This window comes from Athalia rosae, chromosome 6 (genome assembly GCF_917208135.1).
Source record: "Athalia rosae chromosome 6, iyAthRosa1.1, whole genome shotgun sequence".
NCBI classification, from domain to species: Eukaryota; Metazoa; Arthropoda; class Insecta; order Hymenoptera; family Athaliidae; genus Athalia; species Athalia rosae.
The window spans coordinates 8,810,146-8,829,221 of NC_064031.1; the positions used below are offsets into that span (position 1 = coordinate 8,810,146).

The following is a 19,076-nucleotide window of genomic DNA, read 5'->3' on the forward strand; positions in this document are numbered from 1 at the left end:
TTCCTCCATCACGAATCGTGCACGAGACTCCACGTTGTCTCATCACGTCACGCTACTCGAAAGACCTTCTGAGTAAAGACAAGTTCTAACGCTGAAAGATTTATTTGGCTTTTAAGGTAACATTAGTTATTCCATTATTATTAGTGTTACTTTTATTATTATTGTTATCACTATTAGGTATTATAATTATTTTTATCAATTTTTTCTTTTTTATTTGTGATTTTCACTTTTCTTTAACGTTATAATGTGTAGTGCGACTACCGATACGAGAAAGTGAGCTTTTATGATTTTTATTATAACTTTCATTATTTTTATGATTATTTTTTTCTTGCTTCACATGTATGGATATGCAATAAACCGTATAGTGTTATTTGATAAATAGCCTGACACAAGTATGTAGTTATCCATAGTCACGTTACGCAGGTAAATGTGGGTATTTAGTTTCATTTAGAACTAGTTTCTACTTATTGTTAGTAGGACTATTATCGTATAATACAATCATTTCGCTGATTATATATTTATAAATTTACAGTCTGAGACTAGTTTTTATCCTTGAAAATCTCTTTAATACCCCATTGTCTTAATGCAACGTATTTCATTCAAGACGATATTCTTTCATTGCTCAACATTCTTATCAAGGCTATGTCTCTACTCAAATTCTTTTTATTGCTAAAGCTCTTTGTAAATTAGGTAAGTATAACAATATTGACGCAAAGTTCTACAGTTTAATTTTTTAGTCGGTCAACAGTTTACATAATTTAATTATTCTTTGATAGAAATATAGACCGACGCAGTACTCGTCTGACTCACAATCTTCCAAATACTTTGCTCCAGTTTTGGGAGGAAAAAAAACCGTTTTTTTTTCTTATGTACACTTTAATGAACAATATTCATTCGTGAGTAATTATTGAAGTTTATTATTACGATGAGTTTTGTGGTATTAAGCTTAATTTTCCAATTAAATATAACGATGTAATAATGTATGATAATTATTATCGATAGCATCATCTCATCAAGAGTTTTGATTAAAATATATTTGATCATCAGGTTCAATCGCTAATTCTTATAGATAATACCTGGTATACAATATTTATCTATAGATGTGTTTGGCTTTCGTGCAAGTATCGCCCGTGAAGAATTAAAAATCGACCAGTCTCGTAAATATATTTACGCTTGTTATAATAAATTATCAGATATAATACAATTTATTGTAGATGCTTGTACAGTGAAGAAAAGAAAACCAAGTAAGGGAGCCCACGCTGTGATTTCTTTTTACTTCATTTGTCGATATAATCAGTCGATGGTTGAATTACGAATCGAATTATCACGAATTTATCGATAGTTCAATTTTCAGTGTCTGATATACTGTTACCAAGTCTGCAGAAATTTTTTGAACTCTCGGAGAGATTTTTATACTATATCGCAAACTTCATTCATGGCCACACTGAGATCGGAAAAAGCCTAAAATTCAATTTTAGAAAACTTTATTGTCTTTCATGAGATATACCTTTATTTTATTATTTTTCTTTTATCTGTAATGATGGTTATACCCAATTAATCTTTCTACCATTATACATATTATATGCATCATATTAACATCTCGCAATAAATCCTGTTTTATCGATTATATCAACAGTAAAAGTTTGAGACTCTCGCGAACTAGATTATCATAATTACAATTATTATTTAACTGATCTATATGATTATATAAATTTATAATGACATAATCATATCTTTGGTTCTCGTCAATGTATCAGGTCGTATTACGTGTTTGTTATATTACTCAATATTGGGGCGGTATGATCAGTTGATTTACAAGTCTATGCACAAATATTTGTCAAATTGTTGAAAAAAAAATCAATCAATTTTATTTTGTAATTGGCCATTTAATTTTCAATAATATAACAATCATATTAGTAATATTAGGTGAAGTGATATATAATCAATCGATTATTCGATTAATTAATTACTTGCGACGAGGAACATCTAGGCATATACATTCAATAATAATAATGTCAATTATCTATGTACATTCTTGTATGATGGTAGGACTATTAATCGTATTATGATTACGCGTTATAATTGATATAATAATAATAATAATAATAATCATAATTACAACAATAATAACATTATTTAATTTTTATAATCTTATCGCTATACATTAATTATACAATAACTAATTAACATCTTATAGGTACACGTATTTTAAAACTGGAAATTAAGACACATTAATAGTCAATATATAGGTACCGATGATTGATTGATTAATTACACTCGTCCAGAGGAGGTACATAAAAGTTACATATATAATATATGACTCGTAATTTTGTAATCGATTGTCCATGTAATGTCTATTTGTATATATGTATATGAAAGTACACATATATGTAACATTTACCATAAATAGATAGTTTCGGAATGGTCCTTGAATATATTTTTGCGATTTATTAATTTACTCAATTAATTATTTCCGTTTATATACGTATGTATATATTCAAAATGTATATTTTATATCAAATTATAAATATCCAACGATGACGATAGATTTGTGTATAGCAGCTGCACGCGTTTTATATCCATAATGTATCTTAAAATAATTCTTTATGCTTTTCATATCACGCGCGAAATATTGCAGTACATACATCAATATCGATCTCCGATAATCGAACGCTCCTCTTTATGGGGGCGGGGGAGGGGAATAAAGTTTGATTTATAGATTTACATGCGTTGTGCCTCCTGTCTTTTTCTCTTTTTTTCCTTTTTTATTATCCCTATCTTATCGCTCCAGAATCCATGTTCAAATTTTTTTTTTTTTTATATCCCATGTGTATAATATATTCATATCAAGTATTATAACGTACATTTTCTACGTAAAATTATTGGTTATTTAAGTCACATGAGTTTACGTCAATATTACAGTAACAGATTTTTTTTTTTTCTCTTCCTTTTCAAACATTTGAAATATTTAGTTAGATTTGTAGGACTTTATATTATAATGTGTATTTACATAACTTATTATATCACACAGGTAATCTCATAGAATATTTTCACCTTCGGCCTGCAAAGGTTGATTTAAATTTTGGGTAACATGTAATACAGGTGTATCCCTATTATTATACTTATCATACAGTATTTTGAATTTCAACACGCAATGATTCGTCATGTTGTCATCATCGCCGTAATTCTAACGATTATGTTATGCACCAATTTTCCGTGATCAATAACGTTGTTGGAAAATGTAGCGTAAAGTGAAAACCGTCAAATGTTAACGCTGCGCTTTCGTTCTGGTCGAGGCTGACCACACGATGTTATTTCTACTGCAGTTCGGTTCATTTTAACAACGCACAAATGGCTCTGCCATTAAAACATTCCACTGCGGTTTAAGCAACGTACACGAACGGTGTAAAAAAATTTGCTTTTTTAGTTCTTTATTCATCTGGCTGATATTAAAAAAAAAAAAAAAACAAATTTTGCAAAATTGTGTTTTTTTAATATGTACTCTGAAATTGACGATCAACCTCGCTATCAACGCGATTGAAACTTATCGTATTTCGCCATTATCGACGTTCCCAATGTGTGTCAACGAGAAAATTATACCCGCAGCAGACGTTACCTCGTAAATTACAATATCCGATATTACTGAAGTTCACGGGCCCGTAATTACAAACAGACTATACGATAGTTTGATCATTGAGAGATAGGGTTTGATGCTACGATAGCTGATTTTCGGATGTTTTTCTCTTATTCACCGATATCGAATTTGCACGGTGGGAAATTTGTGAGATTAAGAGTAAAAAAACGGTTAGAAAAAACAAATTTTCAGCTGTAATGGAGTTACAAGATAAATCTTTACATCCTCAAATCGGTATTGTAGTATACACAGTTAATTCCACCACAAAGTCGCGTGTATTATGTACTTACTTATCCCGGATTATATCCACCTTTCGTTGGCTAACAGATTATTATATTATCCTCGTGAAATTTACGGTCGGTTTGGTATACGGAATTTTCCTTCTTTACTCTGATTTTCTCATCCCATTTCGCGAATTATATCCGATAGAGTCTGCGAGAATTGATGATCCTATCTGCAGACAATTCGTTCCGAGTAATTTACTTTTAGATTTTAGATTCAACTCGTCTTTACGATTTTGTCAGCCTCAGAATGATTGATTTTTTTATGCCGTTCGCTATCCGTACCGTCCCTCTTCTCTTATCGTAATTTCTATGCTTCTTTCTCCCGAACTTTTGCTTCACTTACGTCGTCCTTTACCGCCGAGACGGAAACAAAGAAGACACTCTAGAAAAAGATCGGCTCACTCAGTGACGATTATTCGAGAATTTCATCCCCTTATTTTACGAATAAATCTTTAAGGGTGGAACAGATCGAAGATTCGCAGCTTTCCGTCTGCTCTTCTTCTTTGTTTGTCCCTGAAAACCAGGTGGCAACTTTGCTAGGACTCGCCCTTGGTTTGGTGGACGATGCTCCGGCTGGTTTCGAACTACTTGCAGGGGTTTCGGTTTCGCTGCCTCGTTGAGACGTTAAAAAATCTTCGATTACGCTCCCCAAAACTTGGGCGTCAACTTGTGTGCCGCTTTTGTCGTCCCACACGACTTTGTGTCTCGTTCCGGGATTCGCTGGTCCGGCCGAGGGTTCTTTCGCGAGCGGTGCTTTTGACTTATTTTGTAACTGATCGGAAATTTTGTTCAAAGTCGATTTCTCGTCTTTGAACGTGAGCGAAGACATAGGTGCGGCGTCCTCGCTCTTTTGTTTTTTTGACATCGGTTGGTGACGTTTTATGAACCAGCTGTTGGGAGCGTTGGAATTTTTCGGCGAGGTGGCTCCAGGATTTTTGTTATCAGTGCCATGGAGTATAGACACGTCGAAACTGTTTGATCGAAAACCTTTCAAACGATTTCGTCTTTGCTCGATCGTCTTAGCCGACGTACTCGCTTCGGGAAATACTTTTTCCGCACCCCCGGCCGAAGCGCTACCAGCTTTTGAGGTCGAAGGCCCGTCCTCTACTCCGCAACGATTTATTTCGCTCGCGGACGACGTTAACGAACTTAAAATTGAAATTAAATCGGTATTGGAACAGACAATACCTGCTGCCGCTGTCATTCCGGACGACGACGAAGCCGCGGGTAATTTTGGCATCTCGGAAGCACGTCTTCTGATCGAACCGCTCGGGGGTGGAAAACCTCCACCGATTAGGGAAAAATCGGAGTATCTTCGCTGCTGTTGGGTGTATCTCTGGGGTGAAGTGCTACCCTCGAGAGGTTGAACCTCGCAAACTCGTTCTCTGGAAGGGGTTTTCCACATCGTCAGACGGACCTGATTGGAGGATTTTTTAATATAAAAATAATAATAAAAATAAATAAATAAATAAACGACATCTAACAGCGAGGTTTCAGAGGGTAAGGTTCTCTTTTTTATTTACTTTTTTCGGTTTCTTATCAGCGATGTCGTCCATGATGTCCAGTTGAAGATTGTGCGTGCTTCCGCTGTTGCTGGGGGGAACCCCCATGCTGGACGTTGAATCCCGTCGGCTGGGAAGAATTCTTGTGGCGCCCATGGGAAATGCCGCGATGGACTCGCGTCGGTCTCGTCCGAAAAGTGAGGGAGTTACTTTGGATATTGTAACCACGGAGTGCCGGCGTCCCCCAGGTTGCGGTGCCGGAGCTTGCGATAACGTGGCGAGAAAGGCCGCCTCTCGGGGCGTCGGTCCGGAACCCTCTCCACGTTCGCTGAGACGTCGAACCTGAAGAAAAAAGACGTTATAACGAAGACCGAGGGTCATTCGATAAGACGAATTACTTCTCTCTTTTTTTTCTTCTCCAACCATTCTTATTGTATCTCGATTCTTTTGAATGGGGAGGTTTTCCATTATTCCGATCAAAGATCACCCTAGCATTAAAAGAAAATAGACGGACAATGTCATTGTAAAGAGAAATAACCGATGGCGCGGCTGATCATCGATTCGCCAAGGATCCCTCTTTGATTTCTGGATTGGAAAATTCTATTTTTCCCCGTTACACTTCCACCCCCACCCCCACCCCCATCCGCCAAACAAGCCCGTAAGCGTGTAACGTGTAGATGACACGGTAATAGACTTCTTAAAACCCACCTGAGACGCCGTGATGCCCGAGGTGCATTGGGGCGTAGGCAAAGAATGTTTTCGCGTCTCTCGCCAAGGAGATAGAAGATAGGGATTGACGGAAGGAGAATCGGGGTCTACGCAACGAGGGGGAGATTCGTTTCTGCGACGTTCAGCCTCTTCTTCGCCCAGGAGGCTCTCCTCGACTACGATTAGAGGTTCACCAGGTCCGCTTCCGCTCCCCATGCCGGAGGCGAATGATTGTCGTCTCATGATGATTCTCGAATTCCTTCAACAGATGGGGAAAAAATCACGATTAAATAAAGATATGTAAAACAAGAATTTCCCGATAAATTACTGACGTAAACGGAAGCTCAAAGAGCCCCCGCAGCTAGATTGAATACATCGGATTCCTCTATACTCCACTTGGGAATTAATTACGTATAAATTAATCAGTTTTACAACAAAGAGACTTTACAAATAAAATAAATCGTCGCCCTCTGGTGAATCCGATTTTTATTTACGTTAACTGCAGTCGAAATATCTGGAATCAACGACCTCGCATAAATTTGAGGACTATAGCTGCCTTAGACTTTCTCTGCAAAAAGCTAGAGGACGAAACATGCGACAGCTGCGCTCGTCTCTGGTTTTCGATTACGTTAAACTCAAGGTGCTTAGCGAACGAAATTTTTTCATCTCATTTTATTCGGTATAAAACATTGCTCCTCGACCCTCGGCATCTGGCAGAGACACTTTAACTCTCCGGACTGGAAAGATGGGGGGAGCAAAAGTTCCTTGTAGTTTCTAGAAAATCGGCAGATTTCTTTTTTCTGCTCTATTCTCAGGAATCGGACAGACCAGGTATCCGAGAACTGAATAAAATATCGACCCTCACGATTATCGGTGGACGCGATCGATGAAATTTCTCCCCCGATTTTCATCGACTGAATATAAATCAACGCGAAAAGTATCGACGTAGCGAGGAATACGCGGAGGGTGAAGAACGGATGGATGATAATAAGATCCGGAATACAAAGCGTTTTATTAACCATATTTCGCGATCGAAATTACAACGAGAACCACCGGCTAGCCTCTGCGGGTTATGATCAATAATTTAAATTCCTCTTTTCTCTCGGCAGGCTAATGCAGTTGCGACGAAACGCGGGACGCCCAACGAGTCTAGCTCTCTTATACATATACTTCCTTGAGATATTTTCTGATTAAACTTCAGCGAATATAGATGAGGACTACCCACCCCTGTCGCCATTTCCTTCCGTCTATTGCTGTGCTAGGATCTCAACTGCAATTTCTCTTCTAAAAATAGTAGCTGATACCGAACGATAATATTTTAGCGATAAGATATTACGCTACGTTGCGGCCCGCACTTCAAACTTGGCACTTGAACTTGGTTTACTGGAGGCGTTCTTATCGGGATAACAAAACCTTCCCTCCATCCCTCTACCTTCGCCATGTTATGTATTTGTTCAGAAGTTACAAGGGTGCAAGTTATACAAGAGGGAGAACGTACCACCGATGAAACCGAGAAAAAGTATCTATTTGTAACGGCGTGGAAACCAAAGAAAATATTTCATGGCTGGTCAACATAATTGAGATTGTTAGCGAAGTGAATTAACCCAGGGCAGTATTAACATCGAGGGTAGAAGGAAACAGAAGAAACGGAGAAAAAAAACTGGGGAGTCCGTATGAAGTAAAAAAAACAAAACAAGTAAAATATAATTGCGAACTGACCAGATTCGTAATTATTGAATGTTTTTTTTCTCTTCATTTTTCTCATCTCGCGAGACTTACTCTTATTTTTACCCCGAGTGTAGCGAACGAGATAAAACGACTTCGGCGCGATGTCGAGAAGAGTATAGCTTCATCGATTTTCCACTTATTATAAATTATTGTTATTGCAATTGGAGTAGCTTTACTCGCAGATATCGATGAAAAATGTGTGTATCGCGAGTTAACATCTCTCAACGAAATTCGTCCCGTGTATTACCCACGTCTTGTTTTTCTACTGTATTATGTTAAGCCGTCTTTGTCGGTTGTGCAGATGAAATTTTCTCACATTTACCCGCGCTGGATCTAATAACATGAATATATTCAATCTCCGTTTTTGAGAGACGCGTAGAGCGGTGACCTTCGTTAGCGAAAGAATTCGCAGCGAATTTTTAGTCTTCGTGATTCATACCGATTCCGTGGATATTTCAGATTTCCGTTAGATATCCGGCGCCCCGCGAAAATTTTAGAATTTCGCAATCATCCGGCTTGAAATGAAATTAGCCAATAAACTCGTGGCGGTATAGACTCATCGGGGTATTCAAACTTCCTTCCGAGCTTGCCTAGCTTTCAAGTGAACGAGAAAACAAAAACTTTAACTTTGTCAAAGTTTGAAGATTCTCGGCATTATACTCCATTCACTTTCTCCTAAAAATATAACGGCTTAGCTCGGAACGTTCTTCGCGACTAGTATCGAGTTGTACACGACATCACTCATTGCTGATAAATTCGGAGCGGTGCGTTTTCTGAAAACTAAAGACTTGAAAAAGTGTATGAGAATATTAATTTTGCAGTGAATCCGACGATCGAACTCCACTGAGAATAATTTTCGCCCGGTGGTGCATCGAAAACACTTTTTATATCACTTCGGATCACGCTTTTTCATTTATTACGTGCATGCGGAGTTTATACGCTTCGACGCGTATCGATTAACATTCGTGGGAATTCGTGGGACGCCATAATTTGAAACTGTGAGACGCGTATCGAGTGCGGAAAATGAAGAAAAGAAAAACACAAAATAACAAATGCATTTTTCGCAAATTTAATTCCTGGGAAAAATCATTTTTCAAACAACGTCAAAGCGGAATAACGGGTAAAAAAATGTAACTCGAATCGCAGTCATCCGACTCGTGCAATGTGGAGATAAACAACGAATTGAATAAAAATCAATGTCCACGGAGCATTTCCATTTGGTAATCGCTCGATTGATACGTAGGCATACCGTTCAATTGCGTTTGCATCAATAATATTGATTTCTTGAACGATAAATTTTATATCGCCACCGGTGGGGGGACAGGTAGATAATATTGGTCAATTCCTGACTTCCAATATCAAGGAATTCGTGACGCACGCTGCAGAGTTCAATGATTTTCCTTGATCGTGTTACACACATCTAATTTCCCGAAGGTCTCGGATCTTACGATTTTCATTGTTAACGTCGAAGCGGTGCGAGTTCGTAGGATTTATGAAGATGAGTTCCAATCCCTCATTAACGTCACCCTTACAGTATAACGAAACAAAACTGATTAATTTTAAAACAATCTTCACGTACGACGTGTTACGTGGGTACACATCGATAAACCTAATTTGTTACAGCCTAATTGGCGCTCGTCGCACGTCATAAATTATCGACGATAATTCGAATTCCGATCCGACGTATATCGGTAGTCGTGAATTCTCTGAAGAAATCGAACGAATGTATTTCAATCGGCGTAATTATCATCGTTTGTTTTCCTTTCTCTCGCAGACATCGTGTGTTCGCGTGTTTCGTAATCATCGAATACGCATCCATCTGGATTGGAAGAGGAGAAAAAAATTAATAAATAATGTATCCCTTGTACTTTTATCTTAAACAGTCACGGGAAATAACGCCGTCTGCAGTTGCGGAATTCCTGGTAATCGATAAGGAAATAAGAAAGAGATGAAGCGCGGTGTTAAAAAATTTTCCATATAAATATCTGTACACCGCATAGCCATGGCATCAGTTCAAGTTTATCTCCCGACCGAGAGAATTTAAGCGAGACTCATAGAAACAAAGATACTTATTCAATTCCGATCGGCTGCACAATGAAGTTACTCGTCGCTCTCGTGGCCGCTTTTACCGTTTGCGCTTTCCACGCTTCCGCAGCGGTTATCCCGGAACACGTTTACGACGGTTCCATCCAAGGAACGTACGACCAAGAGAGTGAGTATCGATCTCCGTGGATTTCCAGCTCTCGAGAAAACGGAAATAAGGAAAAACTAGCGAGTAATGACCGTTTTCAATCGACACGACCGTGTCTCTGACTTCTTGCCTGATTTTACAGTAAAACTTGAGGACGTCGATACGAACGAAGGGCTGTTCGTCGAAAATGGGAATTCACCCGCCAGACATCGTCGTTTTACTTGCGACGTTTTGTCCGTTGCCACGAAATGGATAACGATAAATCACGCCGCATGCGCCGCGAGATGCATTGCCCAAAAACACAAGGGAGGCTCTTGCAAGGGTGGAGTTTGCCATTGCCGCGGTTAAACGCAAATTACACAAATCCCTCCGACGCCAAAGAATCGCAGCATAATCCAGCTTAATTCCTGCTGTTGTTTCACTTGTAATAGTTTTAGGACAATGCGCCATCGCAATGCAGATACGACATAAGCAATCTATTTAAAAGCATGTTCAACATTTGATCTCGATAGAAAGAAAAAAAACAAAAACAAAAAATATATCTATATATTTTCTTTAATTACATTATTTTATATTTTCACTCTGCTTCCCTTGGACTGCCATTTCCGTATTATACACACAGCACCGCATGAATTCAATGAATATTTAAATTCCATCCTTTAAAAGGATCCGCTATACGTGTCGCGGCATACTGAATTTTTATCGAAACCACCAATACCGATACGTAGCGTATAACGAAGGGTGTTAAATTATGGGAGGATAAGCGACGCTGTCCACCGTCGTCATCCTTATAAAACTAAAGAAATTTAAACAAACTGTAAGGTCGACGGGAAATTCAACTTACCACCGACAAGAGTTCGCCGAGAAAGTTTCTTTTTTACTTCACTCCAAGTTCTCTGTTTTCACTTACAAGTTTTATTGGATATCGATCGACGCCGCGAAATCGGATTCGTATAAGTAGTTGGACGATTAGCAATTTAACATGCTGAAAATAACGAAGAGAAGAGAAAAGTTCCGGCCATTCCTCTGGATCGTACAGAGGATCGCAATTCCGTCGTCAGCGCTTCAGGTGCACCAGATTCGTGCTTTTGCACTCGAGCTAATTACACGTTTTAAACGTCTGAGTGCTTTCACATGAAGATGAACCTTCGGAGTGGCTTATCACGTGCATGCAGCACGACGCCGATGCGCAACCACAAGCAAATTCTCCTCCTGCCGCAGCTGTAACAAATTACGGGGACACTACTTTGATGCATTGACACCGCCGTTCCGTTTCATCGAGACCATATTCGAGACGATCAATAACGATATAGCCATAGAATGTGTGCGTCGAGCCTCCAGTTTCTAACGGAGATGATCGGCTACTGTCGGCGATTAGCACTTCGTTATTGCGGAGTAATTTGAAAATGCAGTTCGTCCGAATCGAACGCAAACATTTTACGCAACGACGTCTGTAGAACTTCTGAGGAACCACGACTGCGGAGTTTCATAAATACCGGAGACGTTTTCATCCATTTCTTTACACCCGTTTGTTCGAGCATCTTTTTATATTTTTTCCGTATTTTTCATTTTTCTCTGCTTACCGAGAAACTCCTCGTCATTCGTTCTAGTAGAATTTTTGCGCGATTATCTCGAAATGAAAGGGGGGGATGAAAAAAAAAAATAAAAAATAAAATCGCGAGCGGCAGGCTCGCAAGTTGATTACGAGTGGGTCTGTTAGGAATACCTCGTCTACGACACCGTGTACTTTTCAGAGATAATATCGACGTAGTAGAGCAATTCCATTGATTATTGGAGATTTTCGCGTCGACGTTTCCGCCTTAGCTTTCGCTACGAAGCTTTCATTGTCAGCTCTGCACGGGCAACGGTTCTTTGTGAATTATCTGTAGCCTTGCTACGAAAAGCTCGTGCGACCATTGAGTTTTAGTTTCAACTGTCTCATCTTCGCAGCTTATGGGTAAGCTTCGCTTCCATCGGAACTCCGTCAAATATCGAAGTCTCAGGCACCCACTTTCCGCATTAAAGAGCCGCCGCCTACTGCGTAAAATCGAACGATGTTAAATCCGAATTAATACGTGCGAGAAATAACCAACGATGCATAAATAACGCTACTCGGAACAATCGGTAAGTGTAGATGGGGCCTCCATTCTACGGAAGTAATTACACATAAATTTCGCCGACGCCTCTGAAATCTGATGAATAATAATCGCCGTTATTACAAATCGATGTAATATATTACCACGCCCTGTAACGAACGTGCAAATCGTATCCGAGCCGAGGTCGTGATGGAATTTAACGTTATGTTAATGTTACGTAATTAGGGGTAAGATTGGATTTTAGAGAAACCAGTTTCTCGGTACCTCGAGCTTAACTACGATACGGTTCAAGATGCACCTGAAACTCGAGGGGGTCTTAGACGGTTATACGGCCACGGGGAGAAATGATGTATTACGCCATAAGAGGATCACGGCGTCAAATTTTCATTATTAATATTTTACACCGTAACCAGTCGTTGAACCTGGACGTTGCGAGTTATTACAATACCACGTATTCCGTAACAAGGATTGCCCTCTACGCACCCCCAGATTTTACTCACATCGGTACATTAATTGCGGATAAAAATCTTCTTCTTTTTGCATGGTTCCTCTCGTTCATGGCACGGGTTGAACTTTTTCGTTTTTTTCCTTTCGCCGAGAAATTATGGTTTCCAATTATTTTTCACGGAATCTCTAATCGCGTTACGTTACGAGTACAACGGTTGGAAAAGAAAGAAAAATGCGATTGTAATTTTTCCCAATTATTTTCGCGCGCAGTCGGAGGTTCTTATTACGGCTTTCCGTTATCGGACGAATATCGGTGTACCGATAAAGGGCGTTTTCCTCCTACTGCATCGTCAGCGATACCGGATTAACTCTTATTTCCGGTGATGTGGCCACGGGCCGGATGCCCCGATGCGAAGAAGCGCTCGAGCGGCTGTGAGATTATAATCATATTCCTACCGACGGAAGATACACCGTCTCCCGGTATTATTTCCAACTCCCTGCAGGGAATCCGCGGTCTCCCAACAATCAGGAATAAATTTAAAACCCCGAACGATGTAGTACCTAAACCCGAAAAAAAAGATAAGGGAAAGAAAGGAGCGAAAAATAAAACAGCGAGTCGCCAAAAAATGGGTCTTTCGGGAGAATTTACGGAATAAAGAAGTCTCCTTCGGAAGGTATAATAATCTGGATATATTTACACTGAGAATGAGAAAGCTGCTGGTGTATTCGGCGGAAAATGAGAGCAGATCGAATGAAAAAATAAGTGAAACGAATCGCTTTCCGCATGGGTATATACACCCGTGTACCTGTACCCCGACAGAGGTTTGATTTATCTCTGCTTTTTTTTTACTATCACGAGTGAATCGTCGGGATGCTGAGTAAAATGGGGTACAAGCATGGTATGGAATAAGTGTCGGCATACTCGTAGGGGAAAATGGTGTACGATTATTGCACCCGGGTATCAGCAGTACGTGGATACGTGGTATGCATATACATATACGTATCATATCGATCGTTTGCATCTGTTTCTCTAGTTTCCCAGGATACGTTATACGGAAATGTTGACGGAGAGCGGTTAAAGTATTGAAGTAGGTTTTTGCGCGCTCACCTGTACCTACACCGCTCGCGGTTATACCTATACCGTATGACGTACCGTGTACACGTAGTTAGGACGTGGAGTAATTTTCGAAATTGTTCATGACCTGAAAAGAAGAAGAATTACGAAGGAATAAAAAATCTAGTACAACGGTTCGAACACTCGCGTTATTTGTCTGTACCTTGCCGGTATAATTATGAATATATTTACGAGAAATGCGACGCGAGAAAACGGAGAATGGGACGAGGAGGGAGAGAAAGAAAAAGGAAGTCTACCCGTCTCCTCGTTCTTTTGATAAAATGTAATTATGCCTCCTCATTGTTGGCCTGGAAAAAGTAATTGAGATCAATTAGGTGCCTTCCGAGGACCGCCGACGCCGACGTCGCCGTTGTGATCCTCTTGTTTTCTACGGCTTTCGTAGACGAGCTCTTTTCCTCTGTAAACGAATTCCAGTCCATGATCCTCCACGGTTGAGTCTACTCAGCTTGGGCCGCGTTTCATTCTACGTACCTTAACCCGATTTCGTTTCAAAGTCCGGACCTCTTTACCAACTTCCTCAACTCCCATTATGGTTATGTCGTATTTGCTACGGCATTGCGGGATCCTCCTGTAATTCCGGTGGGTTCTTTTCGATCGGCTGTACGAATCAGTTTCGATAGGTACTCGCGTCGACCTTTCTTTGCTCTTTCCAGCGGTGCGCAAAGTTTGACGAAGTAAATTTCCGCGGAGGCTTCTACGCCGCGATGGACGTTCGGACCGCGCGTCCGTTGGAAAATCCGAATCCTTGCGATAAGACTCGACCGCGGATCACGCGGAGCCTGAGATCTCACGCGAGGATATAAATATGGGAACACCGTCGGTCGCGCTGTCACTCGTAATACATTTTTGAAAGTGATCGCGACTGATAACGGTGTTGAAACTTACGTCTGTTAAAACGGATACGTCATGAGGGTGATTTTCGCAGTCGCCATTGTCCTGGCGATCGTCGCTTACGCGTCCGCGGGGCCGTTCGAATCCGAACGTGTTTTCGAAGCTCTCGTCAGAGGAGGAGAGCAAAAAAGTGGTGAGTTGAGAATCGGACGAATCGGACCGAACCGCGACAATCACGGCGGTGAAAATTTCATCATCTCCCTCTTCTCTTTCAGTTAATCTCCGAGATATCGACACGGACTCGGGATTATCCGTCGACGATAAACTGACCTTGACAAGACGTCGACGCGACGTTTTTGATTATTCCTGTAACCACAACAGGTGCAACCTAAGCTGTCAGCATTACAGACACGACGGAGGAGTTTGCGTGAACGAGATGTGCACTTGCGTCGGAATCAGGAGCGATTAGCGTCGATTTGACGATAGCGACGTTTTCTGATTTTCTGTTTTCACGTTGACTGCAATAAAGAAAAATAATCGTTTCCGCAAGAGTTTGTAATCTCGACGAATCCCGTACCTGCGAACAAATCAAATGGAACCGCGCTGGGACACGGCTTCCCAGCCGTCATTTCCGCGATAATTTTCGCGGGGGTAGAAATTTGGTAGCAACGCAGTTCGCGGCCCCGATTCTCGTACGTGCTCCGGGCCAATTGAACGTAATAATTTTGGACTAGTCAGGCAACAGTTGACGTCGACTAATTACGAATATATTGCCTTCGGGTTATAGTCAACGAACCAACCTTATCGATCCTTAGGCCTCGTACCCTCTTCTCCCTATAGCTGGCGAAGGTACAGCAGCGTAACGATATCCAGGCTTCGTATATACCACCGGGCAGATGATGTCATCGGAAGGGTGTAGCGGAAGGATTTGCATAGGTGTACGTAACGCCTCGACACCGGTAGAGACGTATGTACGTACGTACGTACGTACGTGTACACGCGCGATGTACACCTATTCGTATTTAATGCCAACGTGATCTTGGGATGCGGATCTATATAATACGGAGATACATAGGCATTATGTATGGTACACATCCCTGTATGGAGAGGGTATGATACGCACGTGTGCGGACGATAAGCCACTTCCGATATAGATATATAGTCGCGAGTGTTGGCCAGAGGAAGGTCGGTTATATACCCGACTAAGCCAATGTGACGCTCAAATGCTCGTCATCGTCAGATGGCATATAATTAACCGAGACAAACCACACCACGTGGTAATTTCTTTCACAGGCGAATTGATGCGCGATTATTGTTCGCCCCCCGTTTCCGAAAGGACGCAACCAAGTGCGTTCGTATATACGTATGTATAATATGAGTACGATTCGTTGATGAAAGACACTTCTCATTTTTTCTTGAAAATTCGGATGACGTGTGTGGATTACGAATTCGCAGGTCGCTGTGATATTCGGTTTGGAATATGGCGAACATTCGCCGGGTTTTCTGGGATTATACTATTAATAAATGTTGAAACTGTTTCTGTAACTGCGCAGTATGCGAGGCAGAGATTGAATTAATTTGTCTCCATTCAAAACCTTATTCAGGAGTGCAGTATGCTACCAATGTGTACTTTTCAGAGTTGAGGGGTCGGATTATAGAATATGGTAGTTCATTTTCTGAGAGAATCGTCGTATAATACGTGGCATCTGGAATAACCTGACGATGTCGGGGCGACTGCGATTTTGTTGAAATTATTCTAATCTGTAAGCCAAATTGATCTATCTACAAAATTGTTCGAGTTATCGTCAATTTTTTACTTTCCAGAATAGAAAAATTGAGATATCTCGACGAGAAACAAAAATTCGTGGCTCAATTCGACCGACGGATTCGTGTTTCTGGGGTCGAACTAGGTTAGAAAAATACTTCATTTTCGCCCCAAAAATCAACAATTTTTTTTATACGGGTTCATAGGCTATTCTTGTGAATTTTGAACTCAGTAACTCGAATCCGTCGATTAAATTGATCCATCTATGAAATTGATCGAATTATCGCGAATTTATCGCTCCAAAATGTGAAGAATAGAAATACGTGGTACACGTTCGAAAGGTAACGAACAACCCCTCATTACGACTCCCACAGACTTATGTCTTTTTTATCGATTTTCTAGTGAGGGTTGAAAAGGTAATGCGAAACTAATTCAAGGACGCGATGCGCTTCCAAGTCAATAAAAATTGGGAAATGTATTTCTAAGATAGGTTGCTGATCGAAATTTGCAACCAATTTATTTGGCTTATTTGAGTTCGGATTCCGTTCGATTCTCGAGCAACGGTTTCTCATCTCGATTCAGTCGTTTCCATCTCCTTCGTGATCTGTAACCCGCCATCTGTAATATTTCTCGCGACTTTGTCAGTGTAGGTACCTACTTCTATACTTCGGTAAAACGAATCACATCAAGATTTATGCAGAAATAGGATTATCCGCCGCGCTGACGTAAATCTGCTGTTATATTCCACAGAATCAAACTTCGATGCATAAAATTTGATAGAAATTAAAATTGTAAATTCTTTGACGCGATTGGCAGCGGTGCAGTCGTTGGAAAGTTTTACGTGCGATCCAAGTTCTACCACCCTCGTGCTTATACGGTAGAATGAGGTGATTTTTTTCACGACCAATTATTGCGCCATTTTTCAGGATAACTATAATCAGGCATCGCTCGCGGTACAATTTTAGAGGGAGGAAAATTCTTTTCCCCTTTCCATTCTCCTCAATTTACCCTTGTCCTTTAAAACGACGGAATTTTCGGTCACATTCCACGCCTCTCGATGGGATTTTCAATCAGGCAATGAATCCGTTGGAAATTTTCCTTGGTCCTTTTAATCAACAACAATTATAAAGTTATACGAGAGTTTGATTACTCAATTTTGAAACAATAGCGTTAAAGTTTGTCGAATGTTTGTCCCCATCATTTCGAAGAAGCGAGCGTGCACGACGGAGCCTGATTCTGTTTTTCCCTTTCCACCCCGTGAATGGTCATTCAAACTACCGTACAACGACTGGCACGCTGCTACATCTGTACCTATGGAGAATGAAGATGACCCCGCGCCACGAGTGTCAATTTCACGGAATTTCATGGAAACTTCGCTAATTGGCATAAATCTGAAAAGTATATTTAATTTCCGAGGGTTCCGAGGGAATACCGCATCCCGATATCAGGAAATCCTCCAGCCTCTCCACACCGCAAATATTTGGTTGCTCGAACGTGTTTGTTTTATTTCAAAGTAGGTAATAACGCGTGTATAATTATAGACAAGCACGCAATGAGTCCGATTAATACCGACGATTATCTATTACGGTAGTATTGAAATAATAAATGAGAAAACACGAAGGCTAGTTTCGCGGTAGAAATATTGCAATTGCGACGAGTGATCGAACGTGGCATTCAGCCGAACTCGAACGCGAAGTACGAAGTATTGATGAAAAAAAGTTTCTCCAAACTTATTTAATTAATTGTACAACATTCGAGGGTATAAGACGGAAGTTTGTTGTACGTAGGAGTGGCCGTCGCACTTACAATTAGTCGGGGGTAGTAACAACACGAGGCTTACGTGGACACAGCAGTCGGGGTATACATATACTTATGTAACTGCGTATCTACAACTGAGTTCAATTAAGCTCTGTAGGGGTTTGTTTCTGCTGTATATAGTTTCAGGCTTCAGTCCCGTCAGTTGTTGCCCTAGATAACCGCGGCGTTTTGGTCTACCAATGAAAACACGGTAACTTCGTTCGCCCCGCAACCGCAATTACGTTAACCGTTATGAATACGAAATTGAAAACGAAGAAATTCCATTCCGCAAATGGACCCGCACGCCAATTTATGGTTTTTTTATTCGACCGCGGCTGTCCGTCCGGTCTTCCTTTCTCTCGTCGCGAGGCATTTCTTTCGTTCGTACGGAAAAGACGAAAATATCGGCGAAAACTAACCTCAAATTGGAAGTGAAAAAATTCGTTATTTCAACGGCGAGAAAATCTCCCAATGGAAGGATTAAGACAGCAATATCCGAAATCTAAAAATATCAGAATTTATGACGAGCATTGTGCAGCAAGTTCCCTAAGTCAATAAAATCGTTCCCATACCGGATATTGCAGAAGTCGGTCCAAAATAGCTCGACTTACACTCCCGGCCTATTTGCCTCTCGATCTTGTCCCATAAGAATTTGCCCATCGGCAATGCATATCGCGCGAATTGAAATCGCGTGAATTTCTAATCACAGTTGATCAGAATATTGAAAAGGAAGCAAATCGTACTCGATGAAGTACGCGTTGTTCACACATTCGATGTGTTGTTCGCTGCAGAATCCAATCGCAGTCGCCTTTTTTTTCATCCGTCTCTGGTCCAGCGTGTTTCAAAGTTGAATTCTCCACCGATATTGTGTATAGAATGAAAAATGGGGAAAGGCGGGTGGGCGAAAGGGGTCGTCATTTCGCGCCAGCTTTACCCATATGTCACCCCCTAACGCGAC

At 40.7% G+C, this 19,076-nt stretch overlaps 3 protein-coding genes across 12 annotated transcripts in view; 2 read left to right on the forward strand and 1 right to left on the reverse strand.

Annotated features, from left to right (window-relative positions):
• Window positions 1-1,882: 1,882 nt before the first annotated feature.
• The window catches only part of LOC105693649, a 38,102-nt gene continuing 20,908 nt past the window's right edge, over window positions 1,883-19,076 (reverse strand). For 8 of the 10 annotated variants that reach the window (XM_048656660.1, XM_048656656.1, XM_020856765.2 and 5 more), the window contains 3 exons: window positions 6,129-6,387; window positions 5,442-5,762; window positions 1,883-5,335 (listed from right to left, as the gene is read on the reverse strand). In XM_048656660.1, coding sequence (XP_048512617.1) covers window positions 4,352-5,335; window positions 5,442-5,762; window positions 6,129-6,371 — 1,548 coding nt within the window. In that variant the 5' untranslated portion in view covers window positions 6,372-6,387 and the 3' untranslated portion in view covers window positions 1,883-4,351. Of the gene's footprint in view, window positions 5,336-5,441; window positions 5,763-6,128; window positions 6,388-7,353; window positions 7,456-15,356; window positions 15,609-19,076 lie in introns of those variants that run through there. The other 2 variants (XM_048656657.1, XM_048656662.1) reach the window with 2 other exon arrangements.
• On the forward strand, window positions 9,859-10,606 carry LOC105693676 (defensin-2-like). The gene is made up of 2 exons (XM_012413757.4): window positions 9,859-10,068; window positions 10,190-10,606. Exons 1-2 carry the CDS (start codon window positions 9,951-9,953, stop codon window positions 10,393-10,395), a joined length of 324 nt encoding a protein of 107 aa, XP_012269180.1. The 5' UTR covers window positions 9,859-9,950; the 3' UTR covers window positions 10,396-10,606.
• On the forward strand, window positions 14,546-15,098 carry LOC105693677. The gene is made up of 2 exons (XM_012413758.3): window positions 14,546-14,749; window positions 14,832-15,098. Exons 1-2 carry the CDS (start codon window positions 14,632-14,634, stop codon window positions 15,023-15,025), a joined length of 312 nt encoding a protein of 103 aa, XP_012269181.2. The 5' UTR covers window positions 14,546-14,631; the 3' UTR covers window positions 15,026-15,098.

Bases quoted from the DNA above. Each gene is read 5' to 3' on its own strand.
- LOC105693677 (XM_012413758.3), top strand. From the start codon at position 14,632: ATGAGGGTGATTTTCGCAGTCGCCATTGTCCTGGCGATCGTCGCTTAC. The intron at 14,750-14,831 runs GTGAGTTGAGAA...CTTCTCTTTCAG, and splicing joins AGGAGGAGAGCAAAAAAGTG to TTAATCTCCGAGATATCGAC.
- LOC105693676 (XM_012413757.4), top strand. From the start codon at position 9,951: ATGAAGTTACTCGTCGCTCTCGTGGCCGCTTTTACCGTTTGCGCTTTC. The intron at 10,069-10,189 runs GTGAGTATCGAT...CTGATTTTACAG, and splicing joins AGGAACGTACGACCAAGAGA to TAAAACTTGAGGACGTCGAT.